Source organism: Xiphophorus hellerii, chromosome 6 (assembly GCF_003331165.1).
Source record: "Xiphophorus hellerii strain 12219 chromosome 6, Xiphophorus_hellerii-4.1, whole genome shotgun sequence".
Lineage (NCBI taxonomy): Eukaryota > Metazoa > Chordata > Actinopteri > Cyprinodontiformes > Poeciliidae > Xiphophorus > Xiphophorus hellerii.
The window spans coordinates 29,986,637-30,005,779 of record NC_045677.1 but is presented as its reverse complement, the minus strand read 5'-3'; the positions used below and the strand labels follow the sequence as shown (position 1 = coordinate 30,005,779).

Sequence of the window (19,143 nt, the reverse complement as noted above, 5' to 3'; positions counted from 1 at the left end):
GTGAACACAGCCCAGGCATGTGATCAAAGTTAAAGTGGGGAAGATTTCCAACCGCCAGAAGATGTTCTGTTTCTGTCCAGCAGGGGGCAGCAGAGGAGCAGCTCTGCTGAATCACTTCCTGTGATTCAGTGAAACTAAACAGACTGAAAGAGACTTGATGGGAGGAGCAGAGTCTGACTGGACAGTGGAGATATTCCTGCTTCTGCATTGAACTCTTTTAAAAATGAACATAAAATAAAATAAAACGAGGATAAAATCAATTAAAAAAAAACATGTTTTATTCCATATATTTGAGTCTCTTTCTATGTTTTAAATGTAAAGGGAGGAGCAACACTGAGCCAACAGATGAAAACGGCATTTCTACAGAAATGAAAGTGAAAGTTTGTCAAAGTGATTCCTGAGTTGCTGTGTAGGAAAACGTCCCGTTTCCTTCTGAAGACAAATTTAGTTTATGTTTCTCTTCTGGTCCTGGTGAGTGCAGCAGAAAACTGCTTTACTGTCTTTCTACAAACAGCAAACAGGAAGTTTGAGCCTTTTCATCTGGACTCAGATCATCTGAAGGGAAGAGGAAAAACTTCAGGATCACAAAGAAACTAACATTTCACAACTTTACACTCATTGTTTTACCTGAAGTTTTCCCTGATCTGTCCTCAGATTCAGACATGTCTTCTGGCAGCAGCCGGCGGTCTGAGGATCAGTTTCTGTGCTCCATCTGTCTGGATGTGTTCACTGATCCAGTCAGCACACCATGTGGACACAACTTCTGCAAGACCTGCATCACTCAGCACTGGGACAGAGATGTTAGATGTCAGTGTCCTTTATGTAAGAAGGAGTTCAAGACGAGACCTGAGCTGGAAGTCAACACCTTCATCAAAGAGATGGTTGATCAGTTCAGATGTGAAGCTCAGCAGGAAGCCAGCAGCAGCTCAGAGCAACAAGCTGCCAAGCCAGGAGAAGTTCCCTGTGACGTCTGCACTGGACCCAAACTGAAGGCCCTGAAGTCCTGCATGGTGTGTCTGACCTCCTACTGCCAGACTCACCTGGAGCCTCACCTGACCGCTCCACGTCTGAAGAAACATCAGCTGATGGAGCCGGTGGAGAACCTGGAGGACAGGATGTGTCTGCAGCACGATAAACCTCTGGAGCTGTTCTGTAGGAACGACCAGACATGCGTCTGCTTGGTCTGTCCTGTTTTAGACCACAAGAACCACGAGCTGGTTCCTCTGAGAGAAGAATCTGAAGGAAAGAAGGCAGAGCTGAGGAAGACGGAGGCTGAAGTTCAGGAGATGATCCAGGAGAGACGACTGAAGATCCAGGAGATCAGAGAGTCGGTGAAGATCAGTAAAGATGCTGCAGACAGAGAGAAAGCAGAAGGTGTTCAGGTCTTCAGGGCTCTGATAGAGTCTGCTGAGAGAGGCCTGAAGGAGCTCCTCAAGGAGATCCAAGACAAACAGGAAACTACAGAGAAACAGGCTGAAGACTTCATCAGAGATCTGGAACAGGAGATCTCTGAGCTGAAGAAGAGGAGCTCTGAGGTCAAGCAGCTCTCACAGGATGAAGATCACCTCCACCTCCTCCAAAGCTTCTCCTCCCTGAAAGATGCTCCACCCACCAAGACCTGGACAGAGGTCAGAGTTCATCCACCATCACATGAGGGGACTGTGGTGAGAGCTGTGGCTCTGTTTAAGTTGAATCTGAGGGAGAAGATGAAGAAGATGATGGAGGCTGAGCTGAAGAGGGTCCAGCAGTTTGCAGTGGATGTGACTCTGGATCCTGATACGGCTCATCCTAACCTCATCCTGTCTGATGATAGAAAACAAGTTTACTGTGGGGACAAAGCGAAGAAACTTCCAGACAATCCAGAGAGATTTACTAAATGTGTTAATGTTTTAGGACAGCAGAGTTTCTCTTCAGGCAGATTTTACTTTGAGGTTCAGGTTAAAGGAAAAACTAAATGGACTTTAGCAGTGGTTAGAGAGTCTGTTGACAGGAAGGGAGACACCATTCTGAGGCCTCAGAACGGTTTCTGGGCTGTTGGGTTGAGAAATGGATATGGGTACTTAGCTTTTGCTGGACCTCCAGTCCGTCTCCATCTCCATCCTGGTCCTCAGAAGGTGGGGGTGTTTGTGGATTATGAGGAGGGTCTGGTCTCCTTCTATGATGTAGATGCTGCAGCTCTGATCTACTCCTTTACTGGCTGCTGCTTCAAGGAGAAACTCTACCCATTCTTTAGTCCCAGCCTTAGTGATGGAGGTAAAAACTCTGCTCCTCTGATCATCTGTCCTGTTGATCAGGCTGATGATGAAGAAGATGATGATGGATGAAAATGTCTAATCTCAGTGACTGCAGATGAAGTCACAGTTCAGTTCACTGCTGGATTATTTGCTGCAGTTTTTCTTCTTCTTTGTTTCTGATTGATCATAAAGTCAAATCAAAATGTTTTCAGTTTATTTCATTGTTCTACTGATTGTTTCCTTTGTTTTATTAAGTTTCAACATGTAGATCAAATTAAAACTGATTATATTTCTAATAATGGGAACAAAACATTCAAAGTCTGTTTCTCCCAGTTTTGGTTGCTGTTGGTTTTATCTGAACTTTTAATAATAAGTGAAAATGTAACGTGACGGACGCTTGATGAATAAAAATGTAAAACTGTGGAATTGACTGTTGTATTTATTTTTCATGTTAAAGGTTTTAATATCTATCTTTAAAGTTTTATTACAGAAAGAATATGAATCCCACAAGTTTATAATAATTAAAATAGAGCAGAAACTAAAGATTAATATCCGGTGCCCATATTCTCAGTGTCCTGAAAATAAAAGTAGCTCCTTGTGAAAATCTAAGAATTTCTGGTATTTTTCCCAGAATTTTTCTTGGTCAGATAAAAGTTACTCACAGAACATCTCAGGCCTTCAGAGCTGCTGATCTGACAAAACGTTAGAAATAATGACTGTGACGTTACGCCTGATTTCCAATGTATTGCCGCCTGCAACCAGTTTTCCAGCTTCTTTTCAGAGAAAATTCAAAAAATCAGAGGATTAATCTGTACATCCACTATAAAGTCAGTACCAATGCTGAGCCCAAACAAAACAAATACAGGAAAAATGACCCAATTTCAACTACTTAATTATAAAACCCTACAGGAAATTATAAGTCAAATAAGCTCCAGTTCCTGCTGTCTGGATGTTCTAGATCTATAACTCTAGAACATTTCTTTAAGAAAGTCCTGCCTGTTATTGCTGCTGATCTGATCCAGATAGTAACTCATCGCTCTCATCAGGCGTTTTCCCCCAGGCTTTGAAAACAGCAGTAATCAAACCACTGATAAAAAAGAACAATCTGGACAAATCACTAATGCAGAATTACAGGCCGACCTCTGACCTCTGACCTCCCATTCATGAGCAAAGTTATTGAAAAAGCTGTGTAAACAATTAACTAGCTTCCTAACTATAACCAACCGCTTTGACTCCTTCCAGTCTGGTTTCCATGGTCACCACAGCACAGAGACTGGCCTAGTCAAAGTGTTCAATGACATCCATATAAATACGGACTGTGGCAGAACCACAGTGCTGGTTCTGTTGGACCTCAGTGTTGACCATGACATATTACTGAACCGACTGGAGAGTTGGGTCGGACTCTCCGGTCCAGTGCTTAACTGGTATGAATCCTACATAAAGAACAGGGATTTCTTTGTTTCAATTGAAAACTTTTCATCAAAGAGGTCAAAGGTCACATGTGGGGTACCCCAAGGTTCAATCCTAGGGCCCCTTTTATTCAATATTTATATGCTCCCACTAGCTCAGGTTATAACAGGAAATAATATTAGCTACCATAACTATGCAGATGACACACAGCTCTACATTACGATGTCACCAGGTGACCTTTGACCCCATCCAATCACTGAACAGATGCTTAGAACAGATAAATGTGTGGATGTGCCAAAACTTTCTCCAGCTGAACAGAAACAAAACTGAAGTTATTATTTTTGGACCTAAAGAGGAACAATCTAGAGCTATAGATCTAGAGTCATAGATCTAGAGTTATAGATCTAGAGTTATAGATCTAGAGTCATAGATCTAGTTATAGATCTAGAGTTATAGATCTAGAGTCAATGCACAGCTTCAGTTATTACAACTGAAAACCAGCGATCAAGCCCGAAACCTGGGAGTAGTGATGGACTCTGACCTGAACCTCCAGAGCCACATAAAGACAGTTACAAAGTCGGCCTTCTATCACCTGAAGAACATTTCCAGGATTAAAGGACTAATGTCTCAGCCAGATCTAGAGAAACTCATCCATGCGTTCATCTTCAGTCGTATTGATTATTGCAACAGCGTCTTCACAGGTCTGTCCAACAAATCAATCAAACAGCTGCAGCTGATCCAGAATGCTGCTGCTGGCGTTCTGACTAAAACCAGGAAGATAGAGCACATAACACCAGTTTTAAAGTCCCTCCACTGGCTCCCTGTAGCTCAAAGAATAGACTTTAAAATACTGTTGTTAGTTTATAAATCACTGAACGGCTTAGCACCACAATACATTAAAGATCTGCTGCTGTTGTATCAACCTTCCAGACCTCTCAGGTTCTGGTTCTGGTTCTGCTCTGCATCCCCAGAACCAGAACCAAACGAGGAGAAGCAGCTTTCAGCATCTATGCACCACGAATTTGGAACAAACTTCCAGAAAACTGTAAAACAGCTGAAACACTGACTTCTTTTAAATCTCAACTAAAAACCCACCTGTTTAGGATTGTATTTGAAATGTAATCAATTACAAATTTATTGATGGAACTTGACTTAATGCTTTGTTTTGATTATTGATTCTATGTTGCTTTGTGATTCTGTGTTTGTAATGATGTAAAGCACTTTGAAATGCCTGCTGCTGAAATGTGCTATACAAATAAAATTTGATTGATTGATTGAACAAACTTTAATGAGCCGCCTAACCGTTTGTGGATGGAGGAAAGGCAGAAAGGAGAGATATTCTTTAAAACGACGGAGCTCTGCAAGCAGCAGGTTCTGCTTCCTGATGCTGTGGAGCAGTTAGCTTCAGTTTCATCATCTTGACCCATTTCTGCCTCCAGGCTGGATGAGGCTGGATGAGGATGATGAGGATGGATGAGGCTGATGAGGATGGATGAGGCTGGATGAGGCTGGATGAGGATGCGGTGCTGATTGGTCCAGGTGTTTCTGGCGGATCCTGGTGGTTCTACCAGCAGAACGTGAATCAGATCCTTTAGTGTCAGCAGAGAACCAAACAAGCTCAAGCTAAGTGGTTAGTTGATGCATTAATCTCGGTGAAAGCCGCTGATCACCAGCTGCATCATCTCTCCCTTTATTTACAAATTATGTCCACTCTGAATTTTACTAATTAACATTTTTAGTAAAACCCGGAGGATTTCCCTCCATCGTTGGACTTGGCAGGTTTCCTGGGGGAAACTCAACTTTAGTAACTCAGTTTTTCAATATAAACTTTTCAAATATTTAAAGGTTTTATATATATAGATTTTTGAAACAGACTAAAGTTTCTGCAGTTACATCATTAAAATAACGTTTGTGCACAAACAAGATGTCTGTTGTTAAAACCTGCTTGGAGGAAGGAGACCGATGGCGGGAAAATAAACGTCAATCCACTGAACCAGACTAGGCCGAACTGGACCGGACCGGACCAGACTGGACCGGACCAGACTGGACCGCACCAAACTGGACCGAACCGGACCAGACTGGACCGAACTGGACTGGACCGAACTGGACCGCACCAAACTGGACCGAACCAGACTGGACCGAACCAAACTGGGCCGCACCAAACTGGACCGAACTGGACCGGACCAGACTGGACCGAACCAGACTGGATCGGACCAGACTGGACCGAACCAAACTGGGCTGCACCAAACTGGACCGAACTGGACCGGACCGGACCGGACTGGACCGGACCAGACTGGACCGGACCGCACCAAACTGAGCCGCACAGAACTGGACTGCACCAAACTGGACCGGACCAGACTGGACCGGTCCAAGTCCAGCTGGACATGAGCAGAAACAGAAGCTGCTCCTGAACAAACATGGACTCTGACAGGACAGAGATGCTTTCAGACAGTTTTATTCTCAACATGGGACAGCAGACAGGTGTGACCTTTGACCCTGGTCCTTCAGAGGTCTGTTCAGTAGATCAGCAACGGGACGAGAACAAGGAGGAATAAATTAAAACCCACAACAACTCGTCAGGTAAAAAAACTAAATTCAGTCAGAAACATTAAATCAGGAAAAGAAAAAAATCAAAGCTTCAAACTTGACAACAAAAACTAGAAGCTTCAAATAAAAACCATAAAAAAGTCGGTTAGAAAACGTTCAGATTGTGTTTTTGGTTCGTTTCTTTCTCACTGTGCTTCTGTGGCGCTGCAAACGAACCTCCAAACACACACACACACACACACACACACACACACACTCTCTCTGTACAACAATCAGCTCAGCCTTCAGTATTTACACCAGAAATCGGTTCTGTCTCTTTAAACGTCCACAGCGTGTCACAGAGAGGTGGGCGGAGTCAATCGCAGGCTCCGCCTCTGGATCCGCGTGGGCCAATCAGCAGCTGCTGTTCTTGAACTCTCCGTTCTCAGTGATGGACAGCTTGGTGGGGTTGCTCGGCGACAGGCCGTTGCGGACGCTGGGCGCGCTGTAACGCTCCTTCACCTGCGTCAGCGCCGCCATCAGCCGAGAGTTCGCCGCGTCCAGGGAGTCGATCCGCTTCTCCTGATTGGACAGAGACAGGAAGGGGAGGGGCTAGAAGTCAGACTCACACTGGTGACTTTCAGAATAAAGGTTTGTGAGGGGCTGATAATAAATGCTATCGGGTTAAAACCACCCAGTCCGTCTCAGAGAAGAAAGAACCAAGCTAAGACTCAACAGGTTCCGTTTCCACCAGGTTTTAAAGGATAATGCTTTAAATGTTTTGTCAACTTAAAACTTTAACTCAGAACCTTTTAAACCCTCAGTAACGATAACTGGAGGACCAACGCAGTGGTTCTGACCCGACAGCAGCAGCTTGAAGGCAGCAGCCAAATAAAACTAGAAGCTGAAACATGACATGAAGGTTTCCTCCACGCTGCCGCCGCCTCGCCTCGACCTGAGGAGGAGAAGCTCTGGTGGGTCAGGGGCCAGGGGTCAAGGGTCAGGGGGTCAGCAGCCAAACCGAAAACAAACACAAGCCAACACGCCTGCATCACGGAGAACCTGCTGCAAACACAGGATGGAAAACAGGAAGGTTCTAGAGCCAGGAACAGAAAAGAACCACTTCACTGATAGAAGGTTCTGATAGACGGTTCTGAGAGACGGCTCTGATAGACGGTTCTGAGAGACGGTTCTGAGAGACGGCTCTGATAGACGGTTCTGATAGATGGTTCTGATAGAAGGTTCTGAGAGACGGTTCTGATAGACGGTTCTGATACAAGGTTCTGATAGAAGGTTCTGAGAGACGGTTCTGATACAAGGTTCTGATAGACGGTTCTGATAGACGGTTCTGAGAGACGGTTCTGATACAAGGTTCTGATACAAGGTTCTGATAGACGGTTCTGATAGAAGGTTCTGAGAGACGGTTCTGATAGACGGTTCTGATAGAAGGTTCTGAGAGACGGTTCTGATACAAGGTTCTGATAGACGGTTCTGATAGAAGGTTCTGATAGACGGTTCTGAGAGACGGTTCTGATAGACGGTTCTGATAGACGGTTCTGAGAGACGGTTCTGATACAAGGTTCTGAGAGACGGTTCTGATAGACGGTTCTGATAGAAGGTTCTGATAGACGGTTCTGATAGAAGGTTCTGATAGAAGGTTCTGATAGAAGGTTCTGATAGAAGGTTCTGATAAGAGCCCAGGCTGAAACATTAAAGGGTTTTAACAGAAGGTGAATTAAACTAAACTGGATAATAATTGATGACAGTTTGACGTTAAACTGACTTTAAATATGTTTGTAATAAAGAATAAAGAAGAATTTCAGTTCTGGCCAAATCAAGATATTATCTGGACAGGAATCCACAACATCAGTCATTGATTCAGACATATCTAAGTTATGTGCAATATGAATAAATCGACATTAGTTGGAGCCTATTAAGAATTAGATAAATTAATTTTTTGCTAAATTATTAAGGTTCTGTGAATAATGATGTGTTGTTTGTTCCTCTGGTTCAGCTGATCGTTTGCTGAAGGAGTGAAAGTTTTTCATTTTTTGTATGAAATCAACCTGGAGAGTATTTCTGTTATTTATAAATAAGATAATAGATAAAACTCTTTTTGAAAGCAGAAAACTGATTTTTATTTTGAGTCAAAAACCTTCAGAGAAAAAAACTCAAGATTTTGGATCTTTGGACGTTTTTAGGATGAGAAAAACAACCAGAATAATCTCATCACCGACGGAAACGAGAAGTCAGAGTCAAACATGATGAGAGTTTTCTGACACACAAATCCTTTATAATTTATTAAAACTGCAGCGAATATGAAATATCAAACTGTCCTATTTATGTATAAGATCTGTTATAATCTGTTAATCTGTTATAATCTGTTAATCTGTTCCATGAACATCTACAGGGGAACTAAAGAGGAAACTGAGCTTCAAAATACAAATAATCTGAACTATGAGATGATTTTATGGAGTCAAACAACGAAACTGAATATGGAACTAAATCAATGTCCAAACATCAAAAATAAATACGAAGCTCATATTTGGTACAGGAAACATCAGAGTCAGGGTGTTATGTAACAATCATCTTTATTATTATTATTATTATTATTATTGTTATTATTATTATTGTTATTATTGTATCTATTATAATTATTATGATTATATTATTAGTTATGTTATTATTATTTGTATATTTATTATTATTATTGATATTATGTTCATATTATTAGTTATTTTATTTTGTTATTATATTGGTTATTATGTTATGTTATTATGAGTTATTTTGTTATTATTATTATTGTTATTATATTATTGTTATTATTATTGTTATTATTATTATTGTTATTATTATTATTGTTATTATTATTATTATTGTTATATTTATTATTATTATTGTTATTATTATTGTTATTATTGTTATTATTATTATTGTTATTATTATTATTATTATTGTTATTATTATTATTAGTTATTATTATTGTTATTATATTATTGTTATTATTATTGTTATTATTATTATTATTATTGTTATTATATTATTATTATTGTTATTATTATTATTGTTATTATTATTGTTATTATTGTTGTTATTATTATTATTATTGTTATTATATTATTGTTATTATTATTGTTATTATTATTGTTATTATTATTATTGTTATTATTATTGTTATTATATTATTGTTATTATTATTATTGTTATTATTATTATTATTGTTGTTATTATTATTATTATTATGGTTATTGTTATTATTGTTATTATTATTATTGTTGTTATTATTATTATTATGGTTATTGTTATTATTGTTATTATTATCATCTGAACTTTTTCTTGTCATGACAGTTTGTAACCATCTTGTCTCTGTAATATAATTTATAATATTTTATGTAATAACATGGTTTTATTTGCCATGTTTGATGATTGTTGAGTCAGCAGGTGATTTATGTCATTAAATTGAGAAAATGGTTAAAAGGATGAAATAAACTGATTCCTACTGAAAATAATATAAAAAAAGAAAAAAAAGAAAAACTTTTGTACTTGGTTATGAATGAACATGTTTCCTCTGGTGGCTTGTTCTCTTGTGTTTAAACCTGTTTGAAATAAATGAATGAATGAATGAATAAATGACTGAATGAATGAATGAATGAATGAATGAATAAATAAATGAATGAATAAATGAATGAATGAATAAATGAATGAATAAATGAATGAATAAATAAATGAATAAATTAATGAATGAATAAATGAATGAATAAATTAATAAATGAATAAATGAATGAATGAATAAATAAATGAATGAATAAATGAATGAATAAATGAATGAATAAATAAATGAATAAATTAATGAATGAATAAATGAATGAATGAATAAATAAATGAATGAATAAATGAATGAATAAATGAATGAATAAATAAATGAATAAATTAATGAATGAATAAATGAATGAATAAATTAATAAATGAATAAATGAATGAATGAATAAATGAATGAATGAATAAATGAATAAATGAATGAATGAATAAATGAATGAATAAATGAATGAATAAATGAATGAATGAATAAATTAATAAATGAATGAATGAATAAATGAATGAATAAATTAATAAATGAATAAATGAATGAATAAATGAATGAATGAATAAATGAATGAATAAATAAATGAATGAATAAATGAATGAATGAATAAATGAATGAATGAATAAATGAATGAATAAATAAATGAATAAATTAATGAATGAATAAATGAATGAATGAATAAATAAATGAATGAATAAATGAATGAATAAATGAATGAATAAATAAATGAATAAATTAATGAATGAATAAATGAATGAATAAATTAATAAATGAATAAATGAATGAATGAATAAATGAATGAATGAATAAATGAATAAATGAATGAATGAATAAATGAATGAATAAATGAATGAATAAATGAATGAATGAATAAATTAATAAATGAATGAATGAATAAATGAATGAATAAATTAATAAATGAATAAATGAATGAATAAATGAATGAATGAATAAATGAATGAATAAATAAATGAATGAATAAATGAATGAATGAATAAATTAATAAATGAATGAATGAATAAATGAATGAATAAATTAATAAATGAATAAATGAATGAATAAATAAATGAATGAATAAATGAATGAATGAATAAATAAATGAATGAATAAATAAATGAATGAATGAATAAATGAATGAATGAATTAATAAATGAATGAATAAATGAATGAATGAATGAATGAATGAATGAATAAATGAATGAATGAATAAATGAATGAATGAATAAATGAAAGTCATCTGAAGGAGGTTTGTTGCTGAACTTCAGAGGCTTTAAATAATTAAATATATTACTTAATGTGAGATTTTTCTACAGGAAACTGTAACTATTAATACTGTTATCATATTTATGACGACCCAACAGATGTCATCTTCCTGGTTGCCATGGTGATTCCCTCCTTTTCTGAATCCCGCAGCATGACTGTTGTCATGAGAGAAACTATCAGCTCGATTCTCCAAGTTGTGTTTTTCTGTCTGCAGTGAGACTGGAGGAGATCCGACAGAACCTGATGGACCAAAACCGGACCAAAGTTCTGCAGGTCCGGGTTCCTCCGACTCTGGAGGACTCTGGTTAAATCTGGTTCACATTTACTGGAAACTCCAGAAGAAGAAGAAACAACCAATCAATGAGCTTCAGTCATTTAGAGAGAATTAACCAGAAACATTTTAAATCTTATTAATTAGTTAAAATCATGAGGTCAAAGTCAGTTTGTTCTGCAGCTGCTGCTCCGGAGTGACGCTCAGGTTTACTGGTTTATTCCCAGAGTTCCCAGCAGGAAAACCAGCAACAGTCAGTGTTCTGACTGGGAAAGTCACAGTTCAGCCTGCGACCATCACTCAGTCACCTGAACTCATAAATAAGAGAAATACCAGGTCACAGGCAGAAATGGGCCTGTAACCAGGTCTGGTGACAGACCAGTAACAGACCAGTTAAACACCAGTTACAGAACATGAATCCCAGCATGAGCCTCCTCTGAGCTCTCTGATTGGCTGGCTGCGCTCTGGAGGCGTGTTGGCGTTAAGTTGTGAACGTGTGAAATCAAAACCAGTAAAAACAGAAACGGCGTGGCGGAGGTGCAGGTGGAGGTGGAGGGGGCGGAGCTACAGTTACTTGCCTGGTTGGTTTATTTCACTTCCGTTACTGACCTGAAATCAGTGAAAAGACGTGAGAAGAAACCTAAACGCCACCTGCTGGTCATGTGATGCAGCAGCTGCTTCATGACCTGACTGGCTTCAGCACCTGGTGATGATGATGATGATGATGGTGATGATGGTGTTTCTGTACCTGAGCGTCGATGATCTTCTGCTTGGCTTCGATCACCGCCTGCATCTCTGCGTGGTCCCTCTTCAGCTCCTCCTCCACCGCCATCAGCCTGCAGGAACGCATCATGACGCTGCGCACTGCTTCTCATCCAGGTGTGCTGCTCAGGTGAGGCTTTACCTGCAGATGATGCTCTTCATCTGGGAGTCCTTCTCCTCCTGCTGCCTCCGCAGACGCTCCTCGCTGTCCTCCAGGCGGTTCTTATATTCCAGCAGGAGCTTCTGCATCTGCTGCTCCTGAGCCAGCAGCCGCCGCTCGTACTCCTCCAGACGGCGACCCGACACGCGCAGACGCTCCTTCAGCCGGGAGATCTCCAGCTCGTACTGCAGACCAGTTACAGACCAGTTACAGACCAGTTACACACTAGTCACAGACCAGTATCAGACCAGTTACCTTCTCCGTGTTCCGGCCTTCCTCCCTGCTCCGCTCTCCTCCCTCCTCCTCCTCATACTGGCCGTTGTTCAGGACCCACGCCGCCGTTCTCTCCACCGGAGACATGGCCGCCGCCTCCACTGGCGCTCCCACCTGGATACAGACGGTGACATCATCACAGGCTGTGGAGGTTCCTCCCTCGTTTCCCCAGTGTTATTTATTTCAATGTTTTCATACAATACATTTATAATTTCACTCTTTTTGTGTTTATTGCATTAGGTTGTTTACTATTATGGGTGCACACATTTAGTAAACTCCTTTTGTTTCTTTGAATCATGAACTATTTTGTTTTGCTGAGTTTGAAGGACTGGCTGAAAGGCAAACCAGGAAGTGGAACAAACCATCAGGCTGCTGGAAACAGGGGACTTGATGTTAAAGGACCTGCCTCTCTATTAATATCATAACTCCTTAAACAATTTTGGTGTTAGGTTGTTTTGTTTTTATAGTTGTTTTGTAGTCAAAATGTGTTGGTTTGAATTACTTATTTATGTTTATGCATTGTCTGCCTTTGTCTCATCTCCTTTGTGTATAAATTCATGTGTTCATCGTGAGGTCAGTTTTTGGTTTGTTGTCCTGAGCTAGGTCTGCCTTAGTTGATTTCTTTTGGGCCCATTTTGTTATATTTTTTAGATTTGCTGTTGAAAGGCTTTTGTTAAGAATTTTTGAAAAATAAATAGAAAATATTTTTTCATATATGCCTTTGTCCTTGAGCCTTACTGGTCGGACCGTAACACAGGCCGTCAGCCAATCAGAGGGCAGTAATGTAATGTAGTTACTTTATCCAGGTGAACAGAAACTAAACTGAAGTTATTATTTTTGCAGCTAAAGAGGAACGAACTGGAGCTTCAGTTGCTACAGCTGGAAACTAGAGATCAGGCTGAACCTGGGAGTAGTGGTGACCTTTGACCTGAACCTTCAGAGCCACATAAAGACAGTTACATAGTTGGCCTTCCACCACCAGAACATTTCCGGGATTAAACCTCCCGCAGTCTTAAGAGATGGGGTTGCAATGACCCTGCGTGCTTTTATGAGGATTGTTTAGTGTGGTTTTGGGAACTGACGGTCTGACGGAGCCTCCACCTCGCAGCTGTCAGACCGTCACATCTGCCGCACTCCTGAGTGTCGTACTGCCTAACATCAAAGCCTTGCTGGAAAGTGCTGCTCAGAAAAAGGTGACTGCGTACCTGAGGCGACTGCTTGGCGGCGCTCCTGGAGGGCGGAGTCAGGATCTCCATGGCGCTGGTGGACGGCTGGCGGGTGGAGGGCGTTGGCTCGGTGTTGGCGCTGCTGCTGCTTCGCAGCGAAGCGCTCTGAGGCTGAGAGCGCGGCGTCCTGGCCCCGCCCCCTCCGCGGCTCTGCTGTTCGACCTTGACGATGTGGGCGGTGCCCGCCGTGGCAGTCTGGCGGGAGATGGCGACAGCGGTGGCGGCGCCCAGCGGCAGGTCGGGCGGCGGGTGGCGGCGTGGGGTGGAGCACTCTTCGCTCTGGGTGCTCCGCCTGCTGCCGACCTCGTCCAGGCTGCTGTTGGACGCCACGCGACCTTTGCCCCCCACCTGGCTGCCGAAGTCGTCCGAGTTGCTGTGGCTGTTGTGCGAGCTCTCGGTGCTCAGGTTGTCGGAGCTGGAGTCGTGCAGGGAGTGGGCGGAGCGAGTGGACAGGCTGTGGGCGGCGTTGCTCAGGTGGTAGACGGGGTTCTGGAAGGACAGCGGCTGCAGGCTGCGCTGCTGGCTGAGCGACGGCGGCAGCGGACGTCTCACCTGCGGCGCGCTCTGCGGCTGGCCGTCTCTGGGCGGGGCTTTGGATTGGTGCGTCGCCGGCTGAGGGGTCACCGGATTGGAGTGGGGGTAAGTCACTGGGGGTGGGGCGTGGCCTACAGAGGCCTGAGAGCCTACCCTGCTGAGGCGGGGAGGGGCCTCGTGGGGCGCTGGGGGCCCTTTGGGGTCATGAAGGCTCTGAGAGTCCTGGAGGTCCACCAGAGAGACGCTGCGGCCGTTGGGCAGCGGGCCGTCCCGCTCCTCCTGATCCGAGAAGCCGGTGTGGGCAGAGGGATGCTGCTGAGCCAGCAGGGGGCGCTGGCTGCGACCGTAAGCCTCGGCCTGCTCACCGACCGGAGACTGAAGGCTGCGGCTGCAGGAAGTGACACAAACACAGACATTAGAGACAGAACGCAGCTTCTTCCTGTCTCTAATAATTGCTGGGTTGTATAATAAATTTTATTCATAATTCTGCAGAAGGAATCTTTGGATTATAGTTTCCACAAAATGGCCGTGGACAGAGTGGCTGCCATTCCTCTGACAGCATGGCAGCAAGGGCCTAGTTCAAGTCCAGAGCCAAGAGGAGGAGCTTCACCGCAGCCTGAAGCCAACCAGAGCTAAACATTAGCCCAACCGCAAGCTAGCATGTTGTAACCAGACACAGCTGAGCAGCTAACTGGAGCGTTGCCGGACCAAGCTAACCGGAGCGTTGCCGGACCAAGCTAACCGGAGCGTTGCCGGACCAAGCTAACCGGAGCATTGCCGTAGTGTCCAGGACCAGAGAGCTGAGGAGGCTGCAGCCGGTGAACCAGTGCAAGATCCTCTGATCACTTAGATAAGAGATCTACGTGATCAGAGGATCACTTCCCTCATTGGCTGGAACGTCCCTGATCCAGCGATCAGGTCAGAGGTTTTCTGACACATTTCAATATGTCTGACTGTGTTGTTGAGTTCTGCAGGTTTCTAAACCTTCAAACCGCAGATAAAGATTTCTGTCTTCCTGTTTTGAGGAACGTTGTTCACATTAATGTTACACCAAACGTAACTTCACTTCCTGTCTAACTGAGTAACCTGGTTATCTGGTTTCTGATTGGTTACCTGTCGGCGGGGTCCTCAAAGATGCGCTGCAGTCCTGACGACACGCTGCCACTGGCGTTGTGGGCGGGGCTGTTGTCCTGGAAACGCCTCAGCTGCTGCTGGACGGGCGTGGGCGCCGACAGACAGCGGGAGATGTCTCCCAGAATCCTCGGCAGCGGGCCCAGCTTAGCTACGGTGGCCTGCAGGAATGAATTTTCACCCTGCGGTCGCCGTGTGGTGGTGTGTTTGAGTGCAGACGGACGGAGGGGGAGCGTCGGGTGGAGGCGGGAAAAGCAAAAGATGGAGGCAGGAAGTGAACAGAAAGAGGAAAACGGGAGGGAAGAAAACATGAGGAAAACGTCATGGAAACCAAAACGAACTGGAACATCATGCTTCTACTGAACAGAACCAGAACACAGCAGAGCCATGCTGAGAGCGCCTCCTACAGGTGAGACGGGTGAGGGGGTGAGCACAGCAGGGCTGGTGGGGGCGGGGCATGCTGTGATGGTCGCTCCGGCGGCGTTAATCAGGTTATATGAAGTCCAGACAAACACACCAATAATCAATAATCACACAATGATTAATTAGTTTAGCTGAAGATAAATCCTGTTTCATTTGGTCTCAGTGATGAATCAGTTTGACCTGCAGTTTATTAAAACACTTTTCATTTCCTGGAAATCATTTCTATAGATATAAAATAGATCTGATCTGTTCATGAATAAAAACCTGCTTTGTTTCTGAACAGTTTTAGAATAAAACTGTTTTAATCATAAAATCACCTGAAAATAAAGATTTTTTTACAACAGCATCCAGTTTAAAGGTTTTAAATCATTCTTTGATGTTTGTGTTTCCAGTTTAACTGAAATATTTAAACCTGTTGTGATTCATCTGCAGATGGTTTTTATCTGGAAGCAGTTCATTCGTTTCTGTGAAACTGAACGGATTCAGATTCATTTCAACCTGACCGACTTTAAAGATCGGAGCATTTCTGCAGAAAACGTCTGACCAATCACACGCCACGAAGGAACCGCTGGACCCGGCCCGTTGCCATGACGACCACCGTTTAAAACTACCATCATGACGTTTTGTCACATTGTGGGACGAAATAAATCCAGAATTTTTGTACAATAACTAAACAAATGTGAGACCTGAGGAGAGACAGTTCCAGAATCCAAACGGATCCAAGATATAATATTTTTATGTGGTGGACATATTTAATCCACAGGGATTACTGGTTTTCTGTTGTCCATTTGGACCAGATTATTTTCCTTGATCAGAGAATAATAGTTTCTCTAGGATGTAAATATCCTGTTTGATTCTGATTCATTCATCAGCAGGTTTTAATCACTGAAGGTCTTTCTGGTGATTTGATGTTCCAGGGTCCAGTTTTCACTCAGAACTTCATGTTTACTGGGTCCAAAGTAACGATGACCACAGTTTAATCACCGGACAACCCAGAAAACACGACTGCAGTTACTGAATCATGACTGGGCTTAAGGGCCCCATAAGGCCCATCAGGTCCTAAACAGGAACACACACACACACACACACACACACACCTTGTCGAGCTGGGAGACGACCTCCCACAGCAGGGCGTGCAGCACCGACAGCTCGCGGCCCAGGTCGATGTAGCCCTCGAAGCCCGGCGTGTTGGACAGAGTCTCTGGGTTGGAGATCTCCGACAGGAAACGCATCATCCCGGCCCACTCGTGCTCCAGGAAGTCGTTCATGAAGGCCATGTACTCCTCCTTGTTCCCGAACCTGCTGAGGAGGCCGGCGTCAGTCCGAGGAGAGACGGGCCGGACCCGACGGATCGGCTGCAGACTCACTTGGTGAAGTTGGCGAGGTTCTGGATGACCTTGGCGATGAGCGTGAGCGTCCTGGAGGTCCGGTCGTCGGGATACTCCTGCATCAGGTTGAAGAGCGACGGCGACATGATGGCGGGACACAGGAAGCGCAGGAAGAGCGAGGCGCTGATCAGACGCTTGCTGATGTCATGAGGATGGCCGCGCGCCACGCACTGCTGCTTCCACGACGCAAACACTTCCTTCAGCTCCCGAGGGAAAACGCTGCAACACAGCGGGACGGAACCGGGCGGGTCACAGGGAGCCCACAGAGGTTCTGCTGGGTCTGCTGGTTCTACTGGGTCTGCTGGTCCTACTGGGTCTGCTGGTCCTACTGGGTCTGCTGGTTCTACTGGGTCTGCTGGTCCTACTGGGTCTGCTGGTCCTACTGGGTCTGCTGGTTCTACTGGGTCTGCTGGTCCTACTGGTCCTTCTGGGTCTGCTGGTTCTACTGGGTCTGCTGGTCCTACTGGTCCTTCTGGGTCTGCTGGTTCTACTGGTCTTACTGGTTCTGCTGGTTCTACTGGGTCTGCTGGTTCTACTGGTCTTACTGGGTCTGCTGGTTCTACTGGGTCTGCTGGTCCTACTGGTCCTTCTGGGTCTGCTGGTTCTACTGGTCTTACTGGTTCTACTTGGTCTGCTGGTTCTACTGGTCTTACTGGGTCTGCTGGTTCTACTGGTCTTACTGGTTCTACTTGGTCTGCTGGTTCTACTGGTCTTACTGGGTCTGCTGGTTCTACTGGTCCTACTGGTTCTACTGGTCTTACTGGGTCTGCTGGTTCTACTGGGTCTGCTGGTTCTACTGGTCTTACTGGGTCTGCTGGTTCTGGTCCAACTCACCACTGCAGTACTGAATCCAATATTAAAACCAAGAAAACACAACAACCAACTACGGCTGTAAATAATAATTATTTTAGTTATTAATGACTGAAATGCCAAATTCTGCTGATTTATAAAATGTAGAAACATTAAATTGAAACGATTCCTCCAATGATTCCAGTTCCTCCATTATTAAAATTCCTCCAGGAAAATTGTGTTAATTTATGTTTTATTATTTAGCGCACCGTGTTCCAGCCGGAACATTATTTGTGCTGCGCGGATCTCTGACTTCCTCCTCTAGTTGTTGGCAGCATAACGTCCAATGTTCAAGTTCGGCCTGGGAGGATTTTATTGATTAGTGATAACGTCCGGGTTTTCATGGTTTATGGGAACCAATAAGCATCTTTAAAATGACTGGCGCCATGCCTGGAGTACGGCAGCCTTTCTCCTCCGGGAGCTGCTGGTTCAGAGCTGCAGGTATTAATACAGGTGAGCTGATAGACTGAACACGGCGGGCAGCTGAGTAGCTGATGGTTACAGTGTAAGCGCAGCTTTACAGACGAACCGCACAATAAATGTCATATCATCCTGGTCTGAACAAAGAGCTGGCGGAGCGTCATGGCGGTTCATGGCTGTAGACGAGTTTCTGAGTGTGACGAACGAAGGTGGGGTAAATACCCCGTATTGCTGCCCCAGTTCTTACGATCTGGTCTGAGTCAGAGTTCATCCATTAAACATGAACATAAATATGAATACAGAAACCAAAAGCTGGAGCATAAACATTTTTTATAAGCGTATCTGTGAGCCTCTTTATTATTAAACTGAATATAATTTCAGATTCTTGTATAACTTTTCTACAGGTTAACTTAGAAAGTGAGATATTATTGTTACAGGTTAGTTTTCTAAACTACAGAAAATTAACTGTTAGAGAAACTAAAAATGAAAAACTGGATTGATGTTGATGTCTGATAGTAACACTGGTGTTGTGCCAGATTTACCAATATTTTATTCATTTATTTTATCCGATTAGTCGATTAATAGTAAAAATAATCGATAGATTATTCGATTACAACAGCCCTACATTAAATAAATAAATAGATTTTAACAGAAGCAGGAGAAACTAAAACTGAACAAATTATTTGTTCA

At 42.5% G+C, this 19,143-nt stretch overlaps 2 protein-coding genes across 12 annotated transcripts in view; one reads left to right on the top strand and one right to left on the bottom strand.

Annotated features, from left to right (window-relative positions):
• Positions 1–177: 177 nt before the first annotated feature.
• Positions 178–2,657, top strand: LOC116720954 (E3 ubiquitin-protein ligase TRIM21-like). Its single transcript, XM_032564479.1, has 2 exons — positions 178–471; positions 655–2,657. Exon 2 carries the CDS (start codon positions 663–665, stop codon positions 2,322–2,324), a length of 1,662 nt encoding a protein of 553 aa, XP_032420370.1. The 5' UTR covers positions 178–471; positions 655–662; the 3' UTR covers positions 2,325–2,657.
• Positions 2,658–6,081: 3,424 nt separating this feature from the next.
• The window catches only part of rasal2 (RAS protein activator like 2), a 48,367-nt gene continuing 35,305 nt past the window's right edge, over positions 6,082–19,143 (bottom strand). For 7 of the 11 annotated variants that reach the window (XM_032564379.1, XM_032564370.1, XM_032564377.1 and 4 more), the window contains 8 exons: positions 17,164–17,403; positions 16,894–17,098; positions 15,356–15,555; positions 13,688–14,630; positions 12,465–12,596; positions 12,192–12,394; positions 12,036–12,123; positions 6,082–6,752 (listed from right to left, as the gene is read on the bottom strand). In XM_032564379.1, coding sequence (XP_032420270.1) covers positions 6,585–6,752; positions 12,036–12,123; positions 12,192–12,394; positions 12,465–12,596; positions 13,688–14,630; positions 15,356–15,555; positions 16,894–17,098; positions 17,164–17,403 — 2,179 coding nt within the window. In that variant the 3' untranslated portion in view covers positions 6,082–6,584. Of the gene's footprint in view, positions 6,753–11,865; positions 11,897–12,035; positions 12,124–12,191; positions 12,395–12,464; positions 12,597–13,687; positions 14,631–15,355; positions 15,556–16,893; positions 17,099–17,163; positions 17,404–19,143 lie in introns of all 11 variants that reach the window. The other 4 variants (XM_032564371.1, XM_032564373.1, XM_032564372.1 and 1 more) reach the window with 4 other exon arrangements.